At 40.8% G+C, this 27,878-nt stretch overlaps 1 protein-coding gene across 5 annotated transcripts in view; it reads left to right on the forward strand.

The window, feature by feature from the left end:
• Window positions 1-27,878, forward strand: part of foxp1b (forkhead box P1b) — a 145,060-nt gene that overhangs the window by 66,969 nt on the left and 50,213 nt on the right. For 4 of the 5 annotated variants that reach the window (XM_058087447.2, XM_058087454.2, XM_058087397.2 and 1 more), the window contains exon 6: window positions 17,788-17,886. In XM_058087447.2, coding sequence (XP_057943430.2) covers window positions 17,788-17,886 — 99 coding nt within the window. Of the gene's footprint in view, window positions 1-17,138; window positions 17,544-17,787; window positions 17,887-27,878 lie in introns of those variants that run through there. The other variant, XM_058087423.2, reaches the window with a different exon arrangement.

The following is a 27,878-nucleotide window of genomic DNA, read 5'->3' on the forward strand; positions in this document are numbered from 1 at the left end:
ACCTTTTTGCTGTTAAGTTGCTGTGCGATGAGTTTAGTGTTGACACAATAAGTCAGACCTCATGCAGTCTCCAATGGATTGCCTTCTGTCACAATATGCCATTTTATGACGTGAACCTGTACGGATTTTAGTCCGTTGTGGCTTACGTACGTACAAATGTGTTTATTTTTCTTCTAAATTTAATGGAAATTTAGCTTTTACACCAGAATTTACTCTAATGCAGTATCAGCAGCGACAGAGTACAACTTCTCCTTAGTGCACCCCATCGAGATGTACACAAAAATGTCCACACAGTACAGTAAATGTACTCACCCACAGCGTTAAATGTTGTCAATAAGTAACTGTTTGCACTGAGTCTCTGGAGGCAAAGTAACCACTCCAACATGAATGGCTTTAATTGCCATTGTCATAACGCCGTTTCAATGTTTACATTTAGTTGAATAATAATGCCATTTTAGGGAGGTCATTCTTTAAGGATTGCCACTTGAGAGACACATCGGAATGCGCAGTTCCTCCTGGGAAAACATCAACGCACACAGCGTATTCATTTTTAACGAGCACACTACTTTGAAAACTTCATAGAATTAATATGTATCAGTGAAGTCTTTCCTATGCATAAAACTTCAGGGTAATTAATATTCATAGACTGTGCTTGTTAACACCCCCAGTGCTAAGGCAATGTAGATCCAATTAACATAGAATGGACCCAAAGGAATCGGCCGGATACTGTAAGCCATTGAAACTGATAGCGGGGCTGTCTTCTTTTAAAACAGTTATTTGTTTCATTAGGACCCAATCCTTGTCCAATTAGGGCGTAGTTTGGAACCCAGGAAAGACTACAAAGGTAAAGTTGTGTGCATGTGTGTGTACGCAGTACTGTGTGTACGCTGTGTGCCAGTCAGAGAGGGAATCCCCTTCACAGTCAGGCTAATGTAAAACTCCTGTAGTACGTCAAACTTTTATATTTTATTCATAATTTGACCCGCATGCGGGTAATAGACATCAGTTTTTGCTCCTTTGTGTCAAACCCCAAGTCTTGGGCCACACTGAGTATCACAGCAGGAAGTACTGGAGGTCTGAAAGGATGCCACACCGCCAATAATAGTAAATAGTCATATTATTTATGATGTGTACATGATGGCATATACAGTAAAGTCTCGTTATATCGATATTCTCGGAAGTCGGAAAAAATACCGATATAACCGGACTATCCATATATCCGATCCTGCGCCGAACTGCATTAAAAGTGGGCGGATCTTTGATATGGCATGTAATTTTCTCCTTGAGTTCATGGATTGTGTATCTAGCATGCTTTTGTACTACAATAAATTTTGTACTACAGTAAATAAAAATAAACTTACGCTGTAGTGATTACCGGTTACCGGGACATAATTCACCCCGGAACTATCGATAGGGAAGGTGTTGCCACCCGGAGGGGTAGGTGCGAGGGACGGGTGTTTCCCGCTGTGTGTGCTGCACTCTGGTGGTGGAAGTGTGAAAAATAAAGTTGACTGGAAGCAGCCGTTCGCCGTGTTCTTTTTTGGTATTGAAATCCTTAAGCAAAGATTGATTTAAGCTGCTTTTGTATCGATATAAGCAGACCAAATTGGCTGGCGGGAGATGAAAAGGGCATCCTAGTAACCGGATTATCATAATAACCGTGTATCGTACTAACGGAGCTAATTATATCATAAAAGACTAGAAATTTGCGGGGAAATGAAAATAGTATCGTTATAAGTAGAAATTCGTTTTAACCGATATCGATATAACGAGACTTTACTGTAGTTTGTCTCGACATGGTCATGATGTTATAATTTTCGTCTGCTGTCTACTGTCTATTGCACACGCTGGAGTGAATTATTAGAGCCCTCCTGACATGAGATAACACCCCTATAGTACGTTTACACTCATATTACCCAATATATAGTAGACATAACAGAAAATAATCCATAACTAAGCCTGCATGAAAGCCTGGTATTCCTTTCAATCAAGTCTAATGGATGTCTCGGGTACTGTGGAGCCATTTTTTTTTTTGCTTTTTGTTTTAAAAAAAAAAAAACGGTTCATTCAGTCTCGCCAAATGTTTCGGGTCGATACTGTAATCCTGTAATCGTTCAGTTGTTGTTTTGACTATCGTATCGACTATTGTACTATCGTCTTCCGCTAAATTAGAGTAGACACAGAAAGAATGAATGATGACTAGCATTTCCTCAGCGTGTCCAGCAGCGGCACGGTCCTTATTTGGTGTTCACTGGTGAATGTCTGCCTTCTATTTACCGAATAATACACCGCGATGGGACGCCTCATCATAAATAACGGTGATGTTAGCGCCGCATCCTCTGAATGACATGAGCCATAAATACTTAGCCAGGCTTGAGAAAATGGTTCATATAAATCCTCCTGTGACCTTATTTCTTTGTACATAAAATATGTATTATATTGAAATAGATAATAACATCAACATTTTTACCTCGTTTACTCGTAAACGGAAGGAGCGATCCTTGCCAGGCCTCCATCGTGGCGGCTGTTGTTATTTACTTGTTTATCAGTTTTGGCATTGTGTAATAGGATGGCTGGGTGAAGGTGCGAGCTGCTAAATGACCCGGAAAATAAGACCTTTATGTCTTTACCCCTCTTTTTTGCCTTGAAGGAGCAGAATATGTTTTGCATCTGACTGAAGAAACATGAGCCTTAACAGAAGTTGCTGTTTTTTGCATTAGGTACTCCCTGGAGGTCAGAGGAAAAATACCATTGAACTGTGTGAAATGTGAAATCTTGCAGAAAGAAATATTTATGACCATTTTCTGCTTGATTAGAGCTGGATGACAAACCTTGGAGGCCACGGCGTGGACACTTCAGCTTCAGGGATAATGTTAAAGAAAGAGTACACAGATTGTGTGGAAATGGTCGGGGAAACTGACCTGTATTCTTTAGGCTGATAGATCAGAATCCCATACACCTTCTCCTCTGATTTTGGATCAACATTTGCATTAAAAGTCACTGTTGTAACACATTGATTAGTTCCAGCAGCAATAAAACTCCCTTCCTTTCTTTGAGTCGTTCAATACCAGATGAATTTACACATTTTCATAAAACACAACACCTTCTCCCAACGTTATTTTGCATGAGAGGTAAAAAGATGTGATGATGCAACTCCCCACTATTGCATGTCACCTCAGATGCCAAAAAAAATGACCACAAGGTGTCAGAATTTGATAAGAGCTTTACATCACATGCCTCGGTTAGCGTGCTTTTCGGTTTACGTAGTAAATTTGCCATGGAACCCTCAACTCTTACAGGTATAAATCATGGAGAATATGATTTTTTTTGTGTTTTGTTTTATTTTCTCTCTGCAGATATCAACTAATTCTGTTCATGGATAGCCAAGGGGGGCAATTAAACTTTAACATGCAAAAGAAAAGTTAGAACCAGAAAGATTTTGGATTGAATAATGTAAAATATCTGTAGGGCAACAGGGAAAGAATCAAATTAGTCCAAGTGTATTCTTGAAATGATTTCCACCACCAATAACACTTTTGAACTAGACTTTAAACGTTGAAAATTAAAATACATTTTAACCTTTGAAATATACTGGATGAAATGTCTATATGTTGAAATAAGTTGCTACAATTGGCAATTCGACATACTTTCGAAATACTTTGACTGTTGCTTTGTCTGCCATTCATTTTCTATGCTACTTGTCCTCACTGGGGGGAGGGTATGCTGGAGCCTATCCCGGCTGACTTTTGGGGCGAGAGGCGGGCTACACCCTGGACTGGTCACCAGCCAATCACAGGGCACATATAGACAAACAACCATTCACACTCACATGGACAATTCTCCAATTAACCTAACATACATGCAGTACTTTTGGAATGGGGGAAGACACCGGAGTACCTCGGGGAAAACATCCAAACTCCACACAGAGCCCAAATGGAGATTCAAACCCGATCTTACATGCTCATGACTAAGCCACCGTGCGGCCATTTTTTTTTAAATAAAAGGTTATTATAAAGGTGGAACAGTGGCCTTTTGGTTGGCATGTCAGAAGATATGGGTTCGTATCGGCATTGGAACATATCTATGTGGAGTTTTCTAGTTTTCCTCATGCATGAGTGGATTTTCCTACATTCCATAAATATCCGTGTTAAGGCTAATTGGAGGCTCTAAACTCTGGATGGTTGTCGGTCTAGATGTTATAGATGTTATATTATGTTATTATATCTACTTCATTGAATAATACGAGTGTAACAGTGACTATAGGGGTGTTATTTCATGTCTAGAGGGCTCTAATTATGTATTTAGGTCATAAATAGGTTTGTTATGCTCTAACTATGAAATTATTTGATTTCTATATAATGTTTGGATCCGGACCAATTAATGGTGATAAACGAGGGATCACTGGACTGAGCGACTCTGCTTGTCATTCAACAATGCGACCTGATCAAACATGTTCGCCCATCTCCACCATTCACCACTACACCCCCGCGTTACGTTCGTTTTCCCAAGCTCTGTCACGCCGTTCTTCAGTTTACCAATCAATCGTTTTCACAGCGTGGTACACTTGTCATATTTCATATGTCACCGTATCTACGTACTCCCTGCTTCTCAGAAGGCTGCTGCGAGTACTTCCTCGGCGTTTCGGTTTGATCCAGTCTGTATCACACCTCCAGACTCCAATTTGACACTGATGTGTCGATAATCCCCTCACTTGAAAAGCCAACCAGCGCCCAAGACTGATTGAATTAGTGATTTGTGGCAAATGTATCTCAATCCGAGAGTAATTTGGCGCTCACTGTCTTAGCACTCGTGCTCAATGAAAACAATAACTGGTGTCCTTATCTTCAGGAGAGGAATCAAGATAGGAGCTGCAGGCTGCGGATTATATGGGGATTGATTCAGTGAGGAAGTACACACAGGAAATTGATGTCCACCTCACATTGCAGGAGAGAAAGATAATCAGAGAAAATGTTTTCTTTTGAACAGCAGAAAGCTTTGCTTCAAATGTAAAAGTGCGGCAGGTCGGAGTGATGAGTGAGACCTGCTGATGTCCAAAAGCGTAAACGCCGTGATGGGACTTGGAAGTCAAGAGAACCGGTGGTCAGAGCATGTTAGATGTTAGATGTTTTTGTTTGTCTAATCAAGTTTCATCTTCTACGTGTTTCTGTCAGTGATGCCACAACATCTAATATCAGAAGATCTTGCGAGATAAAAATGTGACAATATTTCTCTAGGTCTCCTGGGCGGAACTAGGCCTGGGACGAGAATACATTCATTAATTCATCAGATAATCAATGAAAATCAATTTTCTAATTTTGCCGGCTTCAATATATCGCCATGTGTACGCGTTTTTCTTTTCCTTGGGCCCACTCTGGTTTCAGCACCTCGGCATGTTTGTTCCATAGAACAACGGCATGAACGGAGTGAGCTCTTTGTCTCAGTGGGTGGAGGCGGGGCCGCTAATATACGCCCAGAGTGCAGAAGTAAGTAGATTAGTAGATACTGTAGATACCGTTCTTAAAAGTACCGTGTGGATCATCTCATCTGGGGAACATCCCATGCCACCTAAACACTATTTGCCTCACAAGGCCAGCTAGCAGGCCTGCAACAAAATCAGCATTTTTCTTCTCTCTGAATGGTCGAGAAGAGAACTGTTTGACAAGCCAAGGCATGCCCACAATGGCTGACTGAGGAGGACAAATTGACATCTGTATTTTATTGTTAAGTTTGCCATGTCATCAGACAAATATGGATTCTGAAATGATCCAGATTATGATGTAGATGATGGATGATGGAGCCGTTCCATTTCTGCTTGTTACATTTGGCTGAGCATCAAATCCAAAAGTAGTCTTATAGCGCTAGATGGCGTTGTGGGCAAGGACGCCTACGTTCGGCAAAGGGGAGCGGTGTCAAATCCCAGTCAAGGTAAAAGGCAACATTTGGCAATGTTATGATTATTTATTTGTTAAAAAATATATTATTTATGATACAGACCCCCACATTGTCTGCCAAGACAAATTCTGGTCCTACTATCCCGCCACTGGATAAAAGCCATGTTTGTCTTCAACTTGCATTGGACCATAAACGCAAATGGATCCCTTTGGTCCAGGTTTGTAGTCCAGTATTACAGTATGCCAGGACATGTACCGCAGGCGTATACGGTCCAGCATTTGGCTTGGAATGAAAGATTCCGTTCTGTTTGTGTGTTTTTGTGTGCAGACTGTTGCACAGATCGTGTTGACCAGAAGCCAGGAAGGCTTTTATTTGCACCAGATGTTTGGGTGAAATAAAGAGACCACAACATTCTCACAATCAAAATAATTGCACTGTGGATGTTTACAAAGTGTGAGGTGTTTTTTCGAGGTTAAACATTAGTAAAAGGCCGAGTAACACCCTTTTATATTGGAACTTTATTATGTTTTATGAACTTCATTCTTCAAAGGAACATCTGTACACAATGACGAGTCCACCTCTGCATTCTCTCTCTCTGGTGCTCGCTCGTATCCACAATCTACCGCCGTGAATCACAGCCGACATAAGTGGATGTGGCCTCTGAGACGCAGTCAAGAAGTGGCGAAATGTGATGTTGCCACAGGGTAATGCGCCGTCATAGCCTGTACTGTTGCCAAGTGATCTTATCGCACAGAGCCTCCGGTACAGGCGGCGTTCTTCATCTTTATTCACATTACACACATATTTCCTCATGTCTTTGATTTGCTATTTTCTATTTTCCCAGCCGCTTTATTTATTACTTGATCCGGCAAGTATGCTGTCACTTACAGAGAGCGGAGACTGACATCTAATAGAATCCTTCATTTAGCTTCAGGGGAGTTTTGTTTTCGGAGCACATTAGCCTCGCTGCATTGTGGTCTGTCAGGCGTTCTCTCTCAGGAACCCATGTTTAATTTGAATAATTACATAAAAATGTGTTCGTTTGGTTTGCGGGGACATTAGGGCCCCAGATGAATAAAGAAGTAAATGAGTATAAGAAAAAAAAAACAGGTAATTATGCTGAACTTGTAAATGAATGACCCACTGACACTCGCTCTAATTGATTCTGGAGAGGAAGTGATGGTATTACCCACGTTGATGTGTTTTTCTCAATGTTTAGGATTGTTAAACAGGCCGTGGTGTAACTTGGCGTACGGTGGATATTTTAATGGGGGATACCTTACCTTGACTCCTCCCCTCCTTATCGTGGTGGAGGGGTTTGAGTGTCCAAGTTATCTGAGGAGCTATGTTGTCTGGGACTGTATGCCCCTGGTAGGGTCTCCCAAGGCAATCAGGTCTGAGGTGACGGGACAGACCAAGAGTGATTCAGAAGCCCCTTATGACTATAACAAAGAGGAGGAACCGGGGCCTCACCCTGGAGCCAGGCCCGGGGGAGGGGCTTGCAGGCCTTCACCCAGCCCGAAGAAGCCACACAGGATCTCCCCCTCATAGACCCACCACCTACGGGGGCAAGCATAAGGGTCCGGTGCATTGTGTGTTAGGTGGCGGTCAAGGGCGGGTGCCTGGTTGACCTGGTCTTCGTTGGCCAAATCTGGTTCTTTGGACATCCTTTCACGTTGAGAGGAGTCAGTTGAGTTGAGGCTCGGGCATCTAGTCCGGATGCCTCCCGGACCCCTCCCTGGTGAGGTGTTCTGGGCATGCCCAGCCGGGAAAAAGCCCCGGGGCGGACCTAGGACACGCTGGAGGGTTTTTGTCTCACAACTGGCCTGGGAATGCTTTGTTGGCCGGGGACCGGGAAGTCTGGGCATCCCTGCTGAGACTGCTGCCCCCGCGACCCGAACCCGGATAAGCGGAGGAAAATGGATGGATGGACCTTTCCTTGAAAGGGAAGGTGACCTTTCATTCATTCATTCTTTTTCATCGCTTTTTCCTCATGAGGGTCGCGGGGGGTGCTGGAGCCTATCTCAGCAGCTGTCTTTGGGCGGGGCGAGAGGCGGGGTACACCCAGCCAATCACAGGGCACATATAGACAAACAACCATTCACACTCACATTCACAATTTGGAGTCGCCAATTAACCTAGCATGTTTTTGGAATGTGGGAGGAAACCGGAGTACCCGGAGAAAACCCACGCATGCAAACTCCACACAGAGATGGCCGAGGGTGGAATTGAACCCTAGTCTCCAAGCTGTGAGGTCTGCACGCTAACCACTAGACCACCGTGCCGCCCAAGATGACCTTTTTTTCTCACAATATTTTATAAGTGACTGCTGCAAATGTCTTTGGACATGGCCTAAATATGAGTCCCCACTAGGAGTCGTACCCATGACGGATGTCGTGTTGCTTTCAAAGCACTCCTTTCATATTTAGTGAATTAAATATGCATTGCAAATCAGAAAAGCGCTATAATTGTCCAGGAAATCCGACCTGTGACTGGATGCCCCATACGATATGCGGCGGTCAGAGAATGATGTTTCAGTTCCAATACTACACGTCATGTTTCTAGTGATGGCATGTACCACTTAGCATGTAAATTCTTCGGTAATTCACCTCCGAGTGAACCTACCGAGAGTGATTCCCGTACTAGCTTAAAGACAGAGGTGTGTTTTTATGACTAGGCGAGGCATGTCCTTTCCAAGGCCCTCGAGCGCCGTATCCCTCTGCCCTCCCCTTTAATCACTGTATCAACTCCTCTCGTAAACTCCATGAGCTGTGTATTGTGTGTGAACACACACACACACACACACACACAACACACAACACACACACACAGCATTTGCATGGGTCTGTTTCCATGCACCCCTCGTTGTTTCGCCATTTTTAGACTTAATCAGCAAAAATAAAGCTGTTGCAAGCCAGCTCGTATTATAGAGGTGATTATTGGCAATAAATACTTTTTTTAATACATACTTATTACAGAGGCAGTTTTCTTCCTGCGCTTAATGAGAGTAATTTGACGCGCTTGAGAGATTACAGTCCTAGAATTAATGCGGCAATCCCCATTCCAAGATGGAGCGAGATCTAAGATTCTTCACAGGTCGTGTGCTGCTAGATGCGCCCCTCTCACATAGCAGCTAATGGAGTCGAACAGCAGTCTGTCATCCGCCCTCCCGCCGCCCCCATCGGCTCTATAGCCCACATGCCCTTGGTTCCTGCAGTGTTTGTTGTTTGGACAACTTCTGCTCACCTGCGTTCATATTTTGAGCTCGGCTCTTTATTCGCGTGTCCCACAACCGTTTTATGAGCGCCTTTTGTCGTCAAGGAAGATTTCCATCCATCATTATTACAACTTGGTCCGTGAAGGGTTGCGAGGAGCCAAAGCTGTTCCCGGCTAACATTTGGGTAGAAGCGGAACACATCCTGTACTGACCAATCATTCACAGGGCTCTGCAGGTTTTTCCAAACTATGTTCATTAATAAATCATAGTTGAATATGGCTTGTTCTTCTAGTATATTTGCGCAAATGGAATTGAAAATGGTGTTTTTTTGTGCCAAAATTTAATGTTTTTTGAAGTATTTTCAAGCATAAAAAGCTCCTTTTTCCAGGAGCACTTTAAATATCCGACCACAGCAAACTACAACATTTAATTTTTCAGTTTTGTTTTGTTTTTGTCTGAATAAGACCTCCGACTTGCAAGTTATGTTGCCAGGTGTTGTATGTTAAAAGCTGAAATACTTGGAAAGCAACTGGCGGGCCGGATTCAAACGCTTGGTGGGCCGCATGTGGCCCCCGGGCCGTAGTTTGCCCACCTTTGGTCTAAATGAACGAAAAGACAAACATAAGCTACGTTCAAAGACGCTGCGATGACATGTAGTAAGCTGCAGTGGTCGCTAGGTGTCAGTCATGTCACTGTAATGTTCTTTGAGACACACAAGCACCAGACCTGATCGCCAGAACAACAGGCTTTAATGACAGGTTTGAATGATCTCACTACAGGCGTAATAATCCTTAACTAATCCAAGCCAAAGTAAAACTCAACTCTGAACCCCCGACGTCACCTCCTGGCCGGCCACCACTCAGCTCCCCTCGTACCTGAACACATTTACAGCAACACACACAAGCACACTTCTTATTTGTCTTGTTTACTCTTATGTATGTTTACTATTTTGGGTAATACAATTGTAAAGGTGACTATAGGGGTGCTATTTCATGTCTCGAGAGCTCTAATAATGTGAAAAAACCTAATGTTTGGTCAGATACATTGTATGAAACAACAATAAACGAGGAATTACAGTATTCATTAAAAAACATTCGGTTCAAAAATGTTCACTCGTAAATGTTTTGTGCAGTTTTCTTCTTGTTTGGGGATGCAAAAATTCCAAGAAAAAAGTTGAAAAAAGAAAAAGTTCCAACCACCATGCTCAACTCGTACCTGAACACATTTACAGCAACACACACGAGCACAAATCTTATTTGTCTTATTTACTCCTAGTATGTCTACTAAGTTGGGTATTACAAGTGTAAAGGTGACTATAGGGGTGCTACTTCATGTCTAGAGAGCTCTAATAATGTTGAAAAACCTAATGTTTGGTCAGACACAGTGTATGAAACAACAATAAACGAGGAATTACAGTAGTCATCAAAAAACGTTTTAGTCAAAAACGTTCACTCGTAAATGTTTTGTGCGGTTTCCTTCTTGTTTGGGATGCAAAAATTCCAAGAAATAAATAAAAAAAAAAGAAAAAGTTCCAACCACCACGAGTCCCATCATGGACTTTGGAGACTAACACATGACACTTGAGCGTGACGATTGATATGTCTAGACCGTGTTGGAGATTGCTCCTCGATGTGACTGAAGCAATCAGATTTTTTCCTCCCCCTCCTTTTTCCCTTTCGTTTATTCCTGTCGGCGGAGGATCATATTACCCGTCTTGGAATGGCTTCAACAGAGACACTTGCTATTCCCAGGGAGCCGTCTCTCACTGCTGCAACTCAATCCATAGCCAATTGGACGTGGCTGTGATTCATCCAAGCTCCTCGGACGCAGTGGGAATTCTTCTCCCGGCATCTCATGATGTGGAAGGCCCAGGTCGGGAGAGGGTTAAGACCGTGAGCGTCAGCGGGGAGCGATGTAAAAACGTGTGTTTGTTGGTTTATTGGTTAATTTGATCGCATGTCCGTCCCTCGGTCCCACGTTTTATCGGTAATCTATCGGATTGAAAAAATGACCTTCAAGTTTGACTACATTGTAGTTCAGTTCCCACAGATTTGCCGGTTTTACCAATCGTATATCCCCGAAGTCTCAAACGCATCATCACGTTGAATCTTCCATGGAGGAGACCAAGGTTCCCGTTTTAAACAATCTCCATTCACGCATGATCAAATCCACTCATGGTATTCAGGGTCTCACACCGGCTTTTTGGAAGCGCCCATTTTCCCAAGCACAACGCTTGCTTCGAGAAGGTGATGCAAGACTTCCAACAAAGATGCAATCCGGAGGAGCGCATGTTTTCTGACAGCCCATCTAAGCACCCAGCACAGTTGGCATCTGTCTTTGCTTTTTTCTCTCACTTAAACCACTTGATGGATATTCTTGTATTTAGCTGTGAGCGTCCTTCGGATTCATGTACTCAGAAGAAAAGATAAAGTCAAGGCGAAAGTTGTTTTTGAGATCTGCCCGCATCGCTGTTCCCAGCTTTGATAGTTCTGTATATTACGGTTATACTGTTTTAATGGAAGCATGGTGGAAGCCTGCTTAGAGTGTCTGCCTCACAGCCATAAGGGGTTTGATTCTCTGCTGGACCTCTCTGGATATGTAATGGTAATGGTAATGGATTTATTTCATTTGAACATGCATCAGATTACAATTGAATGCATCCCATAATCAGTTCCCAGTTCCACATGTCCAAAAGGAGTAGGAAGAAGCAAAGCTTATTAAATCCTACCCCTCCATCTGGTACTTTTACAATCAGTAACTGTTACATTTGTTCACTTCCTGCTTTCCGTAATACAGTTTTTTTTTTTTTTTTTTGCTTTTTTGTTGATTTGGTCCATCCAAAGCCTAAACAATTAATCAATTAATCGGAAGAATAATATTCAGATTAACCGACAAAGAAAATAATCAGGCTGCAGCCTTATAGCATTTGTATTTTCTCCACGCAATCCTTGACATGCTTTTTTTTTTTATTTAGTTTTTTTTTTTATTTTGTAATTTTTTGTCCCGTACCAAAGTACGAGGTGATACGTGTTCAGTGTGAGTGACTTAAGTGTTAAATAACTTCTTCGTAACTTGAGGACCACCTGCATTAGAATGATCCAAACAGACAACTTGTAATAAGTATAATAATAATACAGTTTAGGGTTTTTTTTTTAGGTTTTTTTTTTTTTGGTATTTGTTTTTATTTTGTATTTATTTTATTGTATTTATTTTTTTTAAATAATGTACCTCGTACCGAAGTACAAGGTGATATGATACAATGACAGTAATTAATAGTAAGTGTCAATATAGTGATATATATAGCACATCATGACTGGTTCAAGACTCTTCATCCTTGTATTTAGCAAACATCAACTGCTTGTATTATTTCTTGAATTGGCTGATCTCATATGTACATTTTGTGTCTTGCTAGTAGAGCCGCATTCACCTAAAATGCTCATCTGTCCGCTTTTTCCTTGCGTGACCTCCCTCATTTAGCGTCCTCCAGTCATTCACAGCCAAGTTTTAAAGTCACAATTGAAATACTTGGCTGTTGCCGGATAGATATAAGAGACACACGACCGAGCACTGATAGACTTTCCAGTGGAGTGGATTAAATCAGCATCAAGCTAGTGGAGCTGATGATGCCAGTAAGAAAATGCAGTATCTTAATGGTACATATTTTCACGAGGCGGCCCAGTTGCCTTTCATTTTTCAGCTAATATGTCTATTCTTATGAGTCATTTACTTCTTTAATTACCTTTAGCAGCAGATGCACAATGGTGTATTAATGTGAATGATTTTTACTGCCACTTTATCATACGGTGCCTGGGAATTTGAAAGGCGTAATTGAGGCGGAAGAGCGACTCGCCAGAGAGACAATATACAGTCGACAGTCGCTCGTGTGCACCGGGAGCGTGTTTACGCCGCGCTAACGCAATAAACACGGTATCCATTTAATTATGGCGGGGAAAGGAAGGAAAGGCTTTTAGCGGGAGATCTGCTCAGTTACTGAATCATCGCCGCACTTTGGCGTAATCGCACAACACCATGCGCGTGTTCGCTTGCGTGTCGTTACATGTGTCCCCTCAAGTGTCTCATTGCCGTTTGGCGTGCTGTTTTTGTTGGCAACAAAGAGCATCTGATGGAGCGTGGAAAACCTTATTTACTGTTCCCGTATTTGCTGCATGTGCAGCTCCGGCAATGCATGTCGTTTGCATATGCGAGCTTGCGGTGTGTACTTTTCTTCGTGTAACGCCGACCGCTCTGGATGGAGGCCTTCTTCAACCAGCAGCTTAACAACTGCGAGGCTCGGGAAGGCAAACAAATGCAAACGGAAGCCCGCACAACCGGGCTGACCTCGTTGGCTGTGGAGGGGGCTGCAAGGGCAACGCTAACCCCGCAGTACCAGGCTCGGACCACCTCAACCACCAGCACTGCGGCGGTGCTATCCATGTCATAAATATTAATCGATGAATGGAAAAGCACAACAAAGAAGGTAATCTAATGGTTTAAAGTGGGTCTAAACGCTGGTTTTATCTGTGTGTTCTTCATGAATTAATGCAGAAATCTGAACACAGATCAGTGGGTGATGTGACAAGTGCCCTTTTAGGGTTCTATCGCAGGGCCTGTTTTCCATGTGGAGTGGCTTTTTTGAATTGGCATTAACGACATACTTGCAACGAGACATCCTGCTTTGCATTGAAGATCAATGTTTGTGTTATGGAGGCAAAAGTCAGCTGTAGTAAATCGGGATCCATGGCTGGATTTTTATAGTCGGTAATTCCAAATTGCTCTTTTTGATCACGAGTCATTTCATATTATATGTACAAGTTGTCTGTTTGGATCATTCTAATGTAGGTGGTACTCGAGTTACGAAAAAGTAAATTAATTAACACTCAAGTCACTCACACTGAACACGTATAACCTCCTACTTCGGTACGGGACAAAAAAATTACAAAATAAAAAAAAAAAAAAAAAAAACTTAAACTGTATTATGGAAAGCAGGAAGTGAACAAATGTAACAGTTAGTGATTGTAAAAGTACCAGATGGAGGTAGGATTTAATAAGCTTTGCTTCTTCCTACTCCTTTTGGACATGTGGAACTGGGAACTGATTATGTGATGCATTCAATTGTAATCTGATGCATGTTCAAATGAAATAAAAATATTACATTACCACAAAATACAGGAATAAAAACACTAAATGCAAGAATGAAATAAACTAGAAGACTTTATTGTTGTCTCTGTATTCATATGACAAAAGGGCTCATTCCGTTCATGCCGTTGTGCTATGAAACAAAGTGAACAGAGTTCATCTTCACTTATTGTGTGATGGATTACTTATTGTCTAAATAAATTTGTTTAAATAATTTTTTTCTGTACAAGAAATCTTCACGTCAGGTTTTTATCTCGCAAGATTTTTGTCACAAGATCTTGTGAGAACCCCGGAATTGGACTTTAACTTGTGTAGCGCTACCTTAAAGGTACTCAGTGTGTTGACACTCTTTCCACATTTACCTACTGATCGCAACCGGGGGTCAGTATCTTGCCCAAGGGTATGTTGGGAATCGAACCAACAACCTAAGCCATGCCCAATTTTCCCAAAATTGTTTTATTAATGAATTTATATGAGCACGTTTGTAGTCATGGAAGTCATAAAGCAAGGAATAATAATAATATGCTAGAGTTTATACGCTGGTTTCCTGATTGTCATTGATTGCTGTTGTTTGTGCGTTTTGGGATGCTGCGGTGGATCCAGCCACGACTGCGTGGAAACGCTCTGAGCAGGGATTTCTAAGACACCCAGAGCTGGCTTTAGCAGCAGGAACCCCCAAAGCCTGTAAATAATCCACACGTGCAGACAGCACATAAATACATCCAGTGCTTAGCAGCTCTCTTATCACAGCTTGATGGCCCGGAGACATCAGGGACGCTCCTCCCTCTGTTCACTAATGTTGTGTGAAAGTCGAAAGACGCAGATAAAATGTTGCTTGTTTATTAGGGACTTTCTTTTAACACGAGGTTGTGAACTTTCAGTCCAAATGAATAATGTCTATGCACGTCCTGCAGGGTGTTTGCTAATCAAAAGCCCCTGCAGGATTCACACAGTCTGCTGCGTGTGTATTTGTATTTGTTTGGAAATATGTGCTGTGTTTTTTTTTTTTTTTTGATGCGAGTCTCCGTGTCTTCAGCTGTTTTATAACTTGTTACTCAGTAACAAGCGCACCTTCCAAACAATAGCCCTCGATACAGTAGTAAAAGTGTTTGTGCAGGTCAATATTTGCCTTTTTTTTACTGTTTACTTCTCAGAGGAACCTGCTGAACTCTCTTTGCATGCTTATCCCAGCTTGAGGTGGACAGATTTCAGCTTTGGTTCTACTATTAGAACGTCCATGCAAGAATTTTTGGCTGTGACGGATGTCTTGTGCCTGTCAACACTTCAATTTATTGTATTTGTGTGAAGCAGTTATCAGAGTACTCCCAAGAGACCAGGATCTCCGAATCGCGGGGGGGTTGGAAATAAGGAAGTGGGTGCCGTACTGTAAACACTGCAAGAGTCAGATCCTACGATACGCAGTATAATATATACTACAGTATATCCAGCATATTCCTTTTTTATTATCATTCCTTTTAAAGCAGACTATTCATTTGTTTTGTTTATTTAACCGGATAAAAGACCCACTGAGCTCAAGACCGCTTTCACAAGGGTGACAGGTTGCAGCACACGGCGACAATGACAAAACTAATACTAAGAGATGCTACAATTAATTGACAAATTGACGATTATTTCCTTATCCAATTAATTAATTTGCTACCAAAGACAAATTTGTATTTTTTTTTACGTTTTCCCAAAGGTGATGAGGTGTTTGGTACAGTTTTAAGCTGAAAAAACAGCCACTAGGTGGCAGAATTGCATTTTATAAGAACACGGCCTGCATCTTTCCCATTGAAATACATGCTCAATATTCATAAATACAATATTTTTTGTAGTTAGAGCATAGAAAACCTATTTACAAAAAATATTAGAGCCCTGTAAACATGAGCTAGCATCCCTATAGTTGCCTTTATGCTGATTTGACCTAATATAGTAGACAGGATAAGCAATAATAATACTTCATAACTCACCGATAGGATTAGGAAAGTTCATTTTTTTTTAGTATCTCGAACGCGACATTGAAAAAAATGCCTACCATGCAGCCTCATTATGATGTTGGTCACTTGATTGACATATGTATTTATGCCAGTCTGATTTGAGTATTTAGTTGGAATATTAAAGAAAAAATGTGTTTTAAGTTCTTAAGATGACAAACAAAACTCAATAAAGTTGTAATTTGGGGGAATTAGGTTGGGGGAAAAGTTATAATATTATGGGAATTAAGTCATATTATCACGGGAATGAAGTTATGAGATTATAAAAGGTGATATACGTCATATTCTTACTACTTTTCATGAAGTTATAGTGTCGAATAATAGTCTTTTGGTGTGAATTAAGCATCAAATCATGAACAGGCTTCTTTTATTTGATGTTTGCAAAGCAAGCCTTCCCAGAAGTGTATCTCTTTATCCAGCACCGCCTGAACTTTCCATCACATCCTGTTGACTCAACTCTTTGTTCCAACACCCTCGGTTGTAAACCACCCCCCCACCCCCCCTCCAACACACACACACACACACACATGCACGCACATGCACACGTGTGTGTCTCACTGTGTGTGTCATCACTTACAGCGGAAAAGAAAACATTTTGACATCTTTGAAAGAAAGCACATATTTAGTGTATTTTTTGGCATCTGACCTAAAGTATTTAATGGACTCACTATTTGTGGAAGTTAACAATAAATCAGATGATTTTTTTTTATTAATTTATCAAACATTACTGAGTTATTCCATACTGGAAACTGAGCTCACTTTGGTCGCATGTTTCAGTCGCTAAGACGCTGCATTGCACCGCGTCTTCCTGGATGACCGCATTTTACTGTGTTAATGTATATCCAATAATTGGGGGGGTAGGGTGGGGGGGTTGACAGATTTTCCATCTATGAGATGAACCCCTGTCTGTTGTTTCATTGTGGGAGCAATCATCTGAGAATGGTGGAAAGAATGAAGCTGGTTATTTACCCAGATGGTTTACTGGTGGAGGTGTGAGGCTGGCCAGCTCACTGTGGGAACACAACGCTTGCTTTTCTTGGTATCGTTGACCGTTTTCGAGACCGCAGTGTTTTTTTCCCCCTGCGCTCCTCGGCTTTGTTTGCTCTGGATGGCATGTTTGATTATTTATCGTAAGGGAAAAGGGAGTAGTTGGAGCAATAAACATGTGACTTCACTGTATTTTGTTTTCCACTGAGAAGGCCGTGTCCTTTAACAGATATTTGAAGCAGTCATAAAGTTGTTTATTTGCTTTCTTGATTGGAGTTTGGCTGCACTGAAGAAGACACAAAAGCGCTGATGGCCATGTGAGAATATATCATGCTAGAAATGGAGCTTATCTCTCCGTGTACCCTTTTGTTTGTGAATGTCATCTGATCATTGTTTACTCCAAAATGCATGTCTTCGTCAATGACCTTATGGGGAATATCAGGAGATGACTAAGGGGAGATCTGCTCTGGTAATGGGCATAAGGGATGTTCTCAAGCTACCTTCAACCATCCTACTGGGTTTGAAAAAAATCATTTAACCTTTTTTTTCTTTCTTTTTCAGGCCCTCCAGGTAGCGAGGCAGATACTTCTGCAGCAGCAGTCTCAACAAAACACTGGCCATAAATCCCCCAAAGCTAACGACAAGGACCAAAGCCTGCAGGTACTGGAAATGATCTTTTATGTTTATTCTTGCCTGATTCGTAACTCATTCAATACCAAAGATGGAGTTTTACCAACCTGAACGCTCAGTCGTCTTTTGATGGAGCAACTCTGCACTATTGCATTTCATTTAAGAGCAAATTTAAGCCATAAAAACGACCACAAGGTGGCAGAAGTGCATTTGGTAAGAACTCGGCAGGGATCGTGTCGTGGAGGAGTGTAGCGTGCATGAAAGGAAATTATTAGTTTCATGTAAAACAACCCCTTTTTGTGTTGTTTATGTTGGTATAGTTGTTTAAATAATTTATTTTCATGAAAATCTGTTTTTTCCCTTTTGCAGTTGAGAACTGTGTGCGTATTTGGGGGGGTCGGAGGGTACGGAAGTGTCAATGGAAGCTGGTGAAGTCAGTGTAGTTTAGCAGAGCATGCACCGGAACCTCAGGTTTTTGTAAGATTCGGTTTTGGAAGTATTGTCTTGGTTTCTGTACACCGTCTTGGTTACAGTACGGCCACAAAAGTGGCCAAATAAAGTATCCGCTTGTTGGCCACGTTCGTCTCTGTGAAGAATTGATTGTGGGTCCTTGTTTAGTTGGGACACAATAGACAGATCCCAGACGGGAAATCCTTGAATCGTTTTTATTTTGTGTGTGTGGGTGATTTATGCGTGCATAGAACGATATGTATATGTATATGTATATGTATATGTATATGTATATGTATATGTATATGTATATGTATATGTATATGTATATGTATATGTATATGTATATGTATATGCTGCCTGACTTGGTGTACTGTATTTTTGCTTGGACGGGGGCATCAGTTGTTTGTACCAGTGTGAAATTGCTAATGACTTCAGGGCATATTTGGTGATTAATAGGGAGGCCCTGTTCTTTGTGTGTGTATATATATATATATATATATATGATATTTAATACCCCGACTGTCCCGTCGGGGACCCTTTTTAATGAGCCATTGTAGCAGCTAGGTCTAATGTCAGGTTGTGAAAAAAACGCTTCTTTTGTTGTGCAGATGTCTTCAGAGTTGCTCCAGAGGATGAAATATGACTGCGATGACCTTTCAGTTGTGTGCATATTTGTCAGGATTCAAATAAGTTAAAGGGATCAAACTAAACAGTTTTCCCAGCATGGCAGGGAATTGTGCTGCAGAGGTCAACAAAGGCGACCATAATCGCAGATTCTTGCACGCAGCCAGTTGTTGATACACGCTAAAGTAGCGGGCCATCTTCTGCAGACAAAGACAGAATTAGAATTCTAATTTATTAATGTATACAGAGAGCTCGGCCAAGCTGTCACTCAGCTATTGAAGACCGAGTTGCCCCCCAGAACCCCCCCCCCTTACTCATGCCCACTTGGTGTGAAAAGAGCACAGACTTGGTGTAGTATCTTTACTAACACCATAAATTGCCCGATGCCCATTGTTCTATGTTTTCCTTGTACGGTTAAATTTGCAGCTATGCAAATGCCACATGTCCGGACAAGTGTTTATCTCCGAGTAGCATGTTCTGTTAATTAAACAAATGGCCGCCCCGCACAATTGTCATCATGTATTCATCCGTTGTGGTATGTATGGCATTTTGCTGTGTGTGGTTTTCCGTAGCCACGTTTACATGGACCCAAATATTCCTATTCCATTCGGGTTATTTGCTCAAACGGAAGGAATCTAACCTTTGTATACACCTCATTCCGAAAGAAAAGTGCCAATCTGAATGAATATATAATCGGATTCACAGGAGTGGAATATTCCTTTCCCCAATCCGATTGAGGAATCTTGTATCCGTTCAATCGAAAAGTTGTCAGACTGCGTTCTTCTTCGTGGTGTTTTTCTTCTTCTGTTGTTTATTGGCGGTTGGCAAGCAGCTTTGGTGTGAATTAGCGCCATCTGTGGAACAGAAACTAAACCCTTCTATACGCCATTCACAAGTCCGGTTTTATTAAAAAAGAAAATACATATCTATATAAAACATGTGTCGAGCTTAATTATGAAATATTAAGATTAAGATTGAACTTTATGTTTTCCTGTTCCCGGGTGCGTTCTTTCAGTGAATGCTGAGATATGACGTAACACGCAGCTCCAGACGTTCTTTGATTAAAAAAAATGGAGGCGAGCAATCGGCACTGGACTGCTAAGGAAAGTTTGTTTTTGATTCAAACAAAATTTCAAGACTGGACGAATGAAAATTATGACGAATGAAAGTTATTCCAACAAGTGAAAGAAAAACTCAAGGAAGTCAGTATCACGTGATGTTGATGTTTACGCTTTACTGGGCATGCCCCTGGTTGATTATAGCGGCGCATGTAGACATGCGATTGGAATATTCCTTTCCATGTATACCATTGCTTTCGGAAAGGTCATCCGGAAAGAGAAAAACTCCTCATGTAAACGTGGCTAACGTGGATGCTTCACTGAAGCCAGCATTGACTATCTCCATCATATACGGCTGGATAATGATTGTGGACTGGCTCATCAAAGGTATGATCCAGCAGTTACGAGGCTGTGTAGTAAACCTCATAACTTCAGAATAAAGTGACTTGACTGGAGTCGCTCAAATGAAAAAAAAAACACAAGTCAAACGAGACTCTGAGCTCTTGATTTATATTAAATAGGTCTTTTCACAGGCGCCCCCACGCACAACCCCTCGACCTCACAGTGCCCGTCGCCGCCTGCGGATAAAAGATGCCTCGGCTTTACACTCGACAGCCTTGAGGCACCTTCGTCAGACCCGATATACAAACAGCCGCCTGGTATGGCGGCGTGCAGCAAAACACACACGATACTTGACTGGTCAAAAGCCGCCCCCATTTGTACATTGGTACTTTGACAGCGTGACACGTGTAATTAAAAGAAGCCGGGCCGCTTTTACCTTTAACACTTCACACCTGCAGCGGCACGACGATGAGAGCCGGCAACTCCCACCCCGCTAATTACCATTATCAGTGCAATGCTAGAGTTTGACTCATTAGTTCCATGTGCATTTAATTAGAGGCAGGCTGAAATTGGATTTATCTTATTACTTTTTCATGGATCACTTTCTTGTCATCACTTCAAATTGGATTGCAGCCCCAGGTAACTAATTATGCCAGCCATAGGATCAGGAATAGAGAAATAGGTAATTAGGAACAACACTGTCAGACCCTTGCTGATAGTCGACCAGCATCAAGGGAGGAGGAGGGGGAAGGGAGGCCAAGCTCGTTTGCGGCGTTGCGTGCCGTTCAGGCTAACTGCGCTTGATTCCGAGCGAGCCCAAGGAAGGCATCGACCTCCTGTTGGGGATTATGCAGCATTCAGCCGGGCTTGAAGACGTTATGTCAACATGATGTCTTTGCTATCGGTTTGATGCCCGGATCACATTCCGCTGTGATCCGGGATTGGCCGCCATTATTCATGTCATTGGCACGATGACGGGCCGGGCCCGGCCGGGCCGTCAGCCAGCTCGTGTTCCCTGTGTGGGCTCGACTCGGAGGGGGGATACGCTTGGCATGGGATATAAATAACAACAAATGAAGCATTAGCAAGCGTCGGTTTTGAGTTGCGTCATAGCAGAAGTAGTTTGCTTCCTTTAGAAAAGGGAACTTTACATACTGTCCAAGACTTAATGCGCCGATCATCTATCAGGTATTGAATCTAAAATAACCTCTCTCGACATTTATTACTGTATTACACAATGTCAAGTTTTATTATTGACTTTTATTCCTTTGCTGTATTTATTTATATTATGCTGATGAATGCTGCACTGAATATTTTCCTGTTTTGTGTCAGCAAGCAACATTTTTTGTGTCTTTTTGTGACTATTTGAAGCGACAGTTGACAGAATTCTTCCCCTTTATCTCTCGGCTCTTTCTCTTTCTCTTTTGTGTGCAAATACCATTGTGTGCCACCTCACCAGGGCATCTCCAGGTCAAGAGATAACGTCTTTTCAGTAGACCGGACCAAAGCCTTTAAGCTAAGCGCCTTCACTGCAGGCCTTTTTAGCGTCCTTCATTTGCGGTCTTTAAGTGTGATTTGACACAATACATGGGCCGGTCCTCTTGCTGACAGGATGAGTTGCTGCTGTTATCTTTTTTTTTTGCAGTATGCCGATGGCGTTGTCCTGACACATGTACAGTATACCACGCCGCTACAACCTGCAAGTCATTAGAGTACTCGGCCAAAGCCTGGCGGCTGGAGGCCTGCCAGTACTACGGACTGATCTCAGGCTGAGCATTTTGAGGTGTTTCTAGAATTCCGTCGGCCAGAAGTGTCAAAGCGGTGGCTACTCGATATAAAACTGTTGATTTTGCTTCTGGTTGAGATGACATTTGCCTTTTGAAGACTGAAAAGGCAAACTTTGGCAAAAAATACGTGCTTGAAGGTTTCCAACCCAGTCATGTACAATTACTATGAAATGGGCGTAGTAACTGATAAGTCGATCAATTGATAAGATAGCTGGCAGTTGCTGATAAATCATATTTTGATGACAGTGAGGCATAACGGCGTGCAGTACAATTCTGTCTTTGTATACTATGACATGTAGTAATCCCTTGTTTATCGCTGTTAATTGATTCCAGACCGGTGCCGGGTGGCTTTTTGTGAAGTAGTATTCTTTATTTATAAATATATTTATTATTTTTTAAATATATTTTTTCATTATTTATTTATTATTATTTATTATATTTGTTATATATTTATTATTAAATCTATTTTTGTGAGAAAACCTGTTCACAACCTTGTAAATATGGTTTTAACATTATTAGAGCCCTCAGGACATGAAATAACACCCCCATAGTCACCTTCACACTTGTATTACCCAATATAGTAGACAGAATAACATAAAATATGCCATCTAAGACACAAGACGCATACTTGTGTGTGTGTTGCTGTAAATGTGTTGCGTCGCAAGAGTAGAGGAAGTGACGTCGGGGGCTCAGAGTTGAGTCTTAACTCGGCATGGGTTACAGCCTCAATGTGTGGCCCATGTTAGGGATTACCGTGCAATAAAAGCACGTTGTTTCAGCGATCAACTCTGGTGCTTGTGTATCTCAGTGAATATTACAGTAGCATTACTGACAACTAGTGACCACTTTGGGATACGACACATCATGGCGTCTTTGAATGCATTTTCTGAATGCCTTGTATTTGTATTTTAGTTAATTTCACCATTTGTATGGTTGAAAATGCTTAATTTAAAAAAATAAAATAAAATAAAATTATAAAAAATTTAAACTCTGCTTAAATATTTTTTATTTTATATATTATATAATATATATAAATATATATTATAATAATATAATATAATATATATTTTAATATTATATATTATAATTAATACTAATATGTAAATAATTTTTTTGACTAATAATAGGCCATATCCATCCACAAAACCGCATGATTTATTAATATATTTTTAAAAAGCAGTGATTGCTTGAAGCATAGAATTTCAAGTGGAGTGGGACGACTGCCAATTCTTCCAAAAAAGACTTCCTGTGATAGATGGAACCATGAATTTTGCTTTCTACCATAAAATCCTGAATCCATCTGTTGGTGACCTCAAGCTGAAACCAACCTGGGTTCTCCACCAGGACAATAACCAAAATCACACCAACAAGTCCACCTCTGAATGGTTGAAAAACAAAAGTGGTCTGGTCCAAGTCCTGACCTGAATCCTATTATTTCTGCGGCCTGACCTTAAGATGCTGCAGAACCCCCCAATGCGGCTGAATTATAACAATTCTGCTAAGATGAGCTCCAAGCTAAAGTACAGCAAGTGAATGATATACAGTAGATATATTTTTCAAATCACCACTCATGTGCGTGATTCTCAGAAGGAGCTCATTCCTTTCTTTGTGAAATGACTTAAGGTGATTCTCTAATGAAATCATGTGTGTGGCTTTGAGGTGAGACAATCTGTCAGTCACGATGAGCTCAAAACCAAGAATGATGCTCGCATGAAACCCCGGGATCGAGCTGTCTCTTTTACCGTTTGTTTTCCTTGTCATGTTGTAAAAATGTATTATGCACACCGTATAGATTAAATCCAGGTTCGGGATAATCCTGTCACAATGAAGTCATCTGTCCCACTTCCACACAGCCAAATAAGCACTTGGGGGGCTGCTGTGTTGAGAGTTCTCTCCCAGCCAAGACGATGAGTGTCGAATCAGCTCCAGTCACAGCACTGGGAGCCATTGTACCATTTCCAGACCTTCGTTTATGCTGCCGTGTTTCCCTGCGAGCCGTTTGCTGCCTCTCACCTTTCCACCCCACTCAGTCATCCGCCGTGACACACACATGCTTACCGCTAAAATACGTCCCGAGTCTTGCTTTCTATCTTGTTGTCTTGTTGTCAAGCACGGTATATTCGGGATGAAGGGAATCACATCCCTTTTACGGATGAATTCCTCCACAGACAGCAATTGCATTAATAATAACCATCAGCTATAACAGTGAGGGCATGCTTGCTAGCACTGCATTCTCATGTTTATTTTTGGGTGTTAATTAAGTCAACAAAATTTGCTAAGTGCTAAGAAAAGATCAAGACATCTTCTGGTATCTCGGCTTCCTGCATAAAATGATGTGCCAAGATGCTAGCTGTGGTCTTTACTCAGATCCTCACCATCAAAATAGGCCCTCAAAATCTGCTGTCTTGCAACTAAACCACTACCGACCTCTTGCTTGGACATCTGCCATCATGAATTACTTTGAATACCTCATGCTGGACCACCTGAAGCGCATCACACGACGTCTGCTGGGCAGCAGGTTGGTGGAGGATGCGGCCAATATGGCGTTGCAATGCATGGACCTAGACGAGGATCCTGTTGGTGGATTCTACAATCGCTCAGAATTTGAAATGGGAGACTAACATCAGCGCCGTCCTCAAAAAGGTCCAGTAGAAGACATACTTGCAGAAGAAACACCAAAAAAAACGTAACACATAAAGTGTTATTCAGCTATACAATAGCATTCCAAGTTCACCGAGTTCCCGATCGCATTCCACTTCATTGAATTGCACGAACATAATGTTATTGCCACAAGCCGACTTAAAATTGTTAAAATTGTTAAAATTCAAATTTAGTGTGCGGGTGTCCAAACTTTTTCCAGCGAGGGCCACTTAGTGAAATGTGAAAGGATGCAAGGGCCACTTTGATATTTCGTCAAGCAACACATGTGGATATGCTAAGAAGTTATATATATTATATATTTCAATAAAAACTGCATCTATTAGTATGAACTTCAGTCAAATATTTCAACTTTCTTCTTGTCAATATCCTTATATTATTTTTTCCCATATTATTTTAACCTGCTTCCCATAATATTGTATCTTCCCCACCTAATTTTGTAGAAATGACAGCTTTATTTTCTTTTGCTTTTTTTCATAATATTGCAGATAACTTTTTTGTTTTTATTTTATGTATTTTTGTGCCACTAAAATTATTTTTACTTTATTATTATTATTACTTTATTATTATTACTAACATTATTTTTCCTCCTAATATTGCAAGTTTATTTTCGGAAAATTGCAACTGATGAAATTATAAACTGGGCTCATTCATACCAAATTGGCATTATCGGATATCGTTATCGGCACATGAGTCGAAAACAGATACGGACATGCACGATATCTGAGTTTTCCGCCAATATCAGCCATCCTCCCTAATATTATGCCAAAACTCTGGCATCATTCAGGCACTAGACGCCGCCATGATTCAATTGCAATTGAACCTGTATCATGTTCTTATAAACTCGGCAGAGCAGAGCCGGGCCTAAGCAGACATTACAGTACTTCCACTTTAAGTCAAGCAGGAAATGGAAGTGTTTTATAATGTATTCACTCTGTTACGGGCACAAACACTCACCACTCCGGGGATGCAGTCCAAGGCTCAAGGATACCGATGTTTCTCTGCGTGTGCGGGGAAATAAAATCCATACACCGTGCAGCACATCAACATAAGCGACAAAAGAAAGAAAAAAAAAGCAAGTGTAATTATTTACATGATACTGGCACAAAGGAAATGGATTAGAAAGGTTGTGTATGAGTATGAGGGGAGAAGCTTGAACTGTGTGTCTGCTAAATTTATCACAAGGCCGTTGGGAGCGTTGAAATGAGAACAGTGGCCTATTACTGCTAAGAAGGTGTTTTATTGAGAATACGTCGACATGCCACCCCAGGGAGAATGCAGAGGGAAAAGAGTGTGTACCGCCCCGGACTCAACCACTGTGTGCTTTGAGTGCATGAGTGCTCGCCGTCTTGGGAATGTCACATACAAAATAAAAGCACCTTCTCCGCTGTTTAATTATTCAGTATGACATGTATTGGAATTGTCACTTTTAACACTTGAGGTGTCCCGATCAATAATTTACATAGGCCGGGGGGCCGCCTTAGCCAAGCTCATTGGTAATTAGCCGATGGAAACGACGGCTTGTCATGCTGACGCTCTGTTTAGCTGTGTTTATTCTACCAGTGTTTGCAGACTGGAATGCATCCCGTGGACATTCCTTCATCCTTTGCCAACGCTGTGGAGCTTGTTGAAGTGTAACGTGCTGCTGCTGCTGCTCTTTTGCAGCGTGCTGTTTATTGCCGCCAGAATTAACAAAGCCAGGTGTTAATCATTGCTTGTTGAATTTCCTTCGTTTTTATTACAATTTGAAATAGCCTTATGGGAAGCTTGAGTGTTATATGGAATAACACGGGGTCGTATTTCCCGGCCTGAAAAGGGATAGGAAGAAACAGACTTTATTTAATCCTACTAAAAAATATATAATATTTATTATAATATTTAATAATTATAATATGTAATATTAATATTAATAATATATTTTATTTTATATATTAATAATATTTTAAGATGTGCTAATACTAATATAATAATATTAACATTACATATATATTATTAATATTAATATTAACATTAATATTAATTATATATTTTATATTTTATACATAAATATATAAAAATAATATTAATATTAATATATTAATATTATTATAATATTGTCCAACTCGATGTCTGATACCAACATCAGCCGATGTATACAGCATTTTTACCGATATCAACCGATATCACATTTGTATGCTGATATCCGACCGATAATTATCGGTAACAATACCAGCAAGAGTATCAACTCCATCAACACCGGCCACTTTCCGTCCTCTGAACTACTTTCATACCCCCAAATTCCCTCCCAATCTGACCACCAATCAAAACCGCGGGAGACTCGTAATTTGGTCTAATTTGGTCGTAGTTTTGTTATTTTCTGTTGTTATGTCAACTATATTGGGTAATAGGAGTGTAAATGTGACGATACAACTATTATTCCATGTCTAGGATGGTAAACAGGTTTCCAATGCACTAACTACAAAAATATGACATTTCTAAATAAGAAATCCGACTTAAAGGAAACTCACTGTGATAAACGAGGAATTACTGTACTGATAATTAATTAACGCCATCTTGTTTTCATGTTGCATTTAGAATATTACTAGAATATCACTTGCTTACATGATGTTCTCTTCCTGTGTGTGTGTGTGTGTAGTATTCAGGAAAAGGAAGACATAAAAATGCAAAAATTAAGAATAAAATAAGAATATAATGAATAAGAATAATAAATAAGAATAAAAATTGTATAAAGTAAAAAAATAGGAATAATTTAATAAATAAGAATACATTCAAATAAGAAGAGACATTTAAATAAAAAAAATAAAAAACATTGAGAAAAAATTTATGAATACTACTGTAAAAAATATAATTAATTTCTGCATATAAATTGAGTAATATTTAACTGGTGATAATTAATCAAATGAATGTGTTTCTTAACATTTGTAAAATCATATAAATGCCTAGTTTAATAATGTAAATCGGTGCTGTGGTAAAACAGATTCAGACAACATCCTGGACCAAAAAAAAAAAAAAAGAAAAAAAAGAAAAGAAGCCCCTGTGCAGTTCATCAGGATCTCCAGTAGGTGGCAGGGTCCTATTTTCCTCTCCCACGGTTGCTGCT

This window comes from Doryrhamphus excisus, linkage group LG11 (assembly GCF_037039965.1).
Source record: "Doryrhamphus excisus strain RoL-2023G ecotype Guam linkage group LG11, RoL_Dexc_Guam_v1.1, whole genome shotgun sequence".
In the NCBI taxonomy this organism is placed as follows: Eukaryota; Metazoa; Chordata; class Actinopteri; order Syngnathiformes; family Syngnathidae; genus Doryrhamphus; species Doryrhamphus excisus.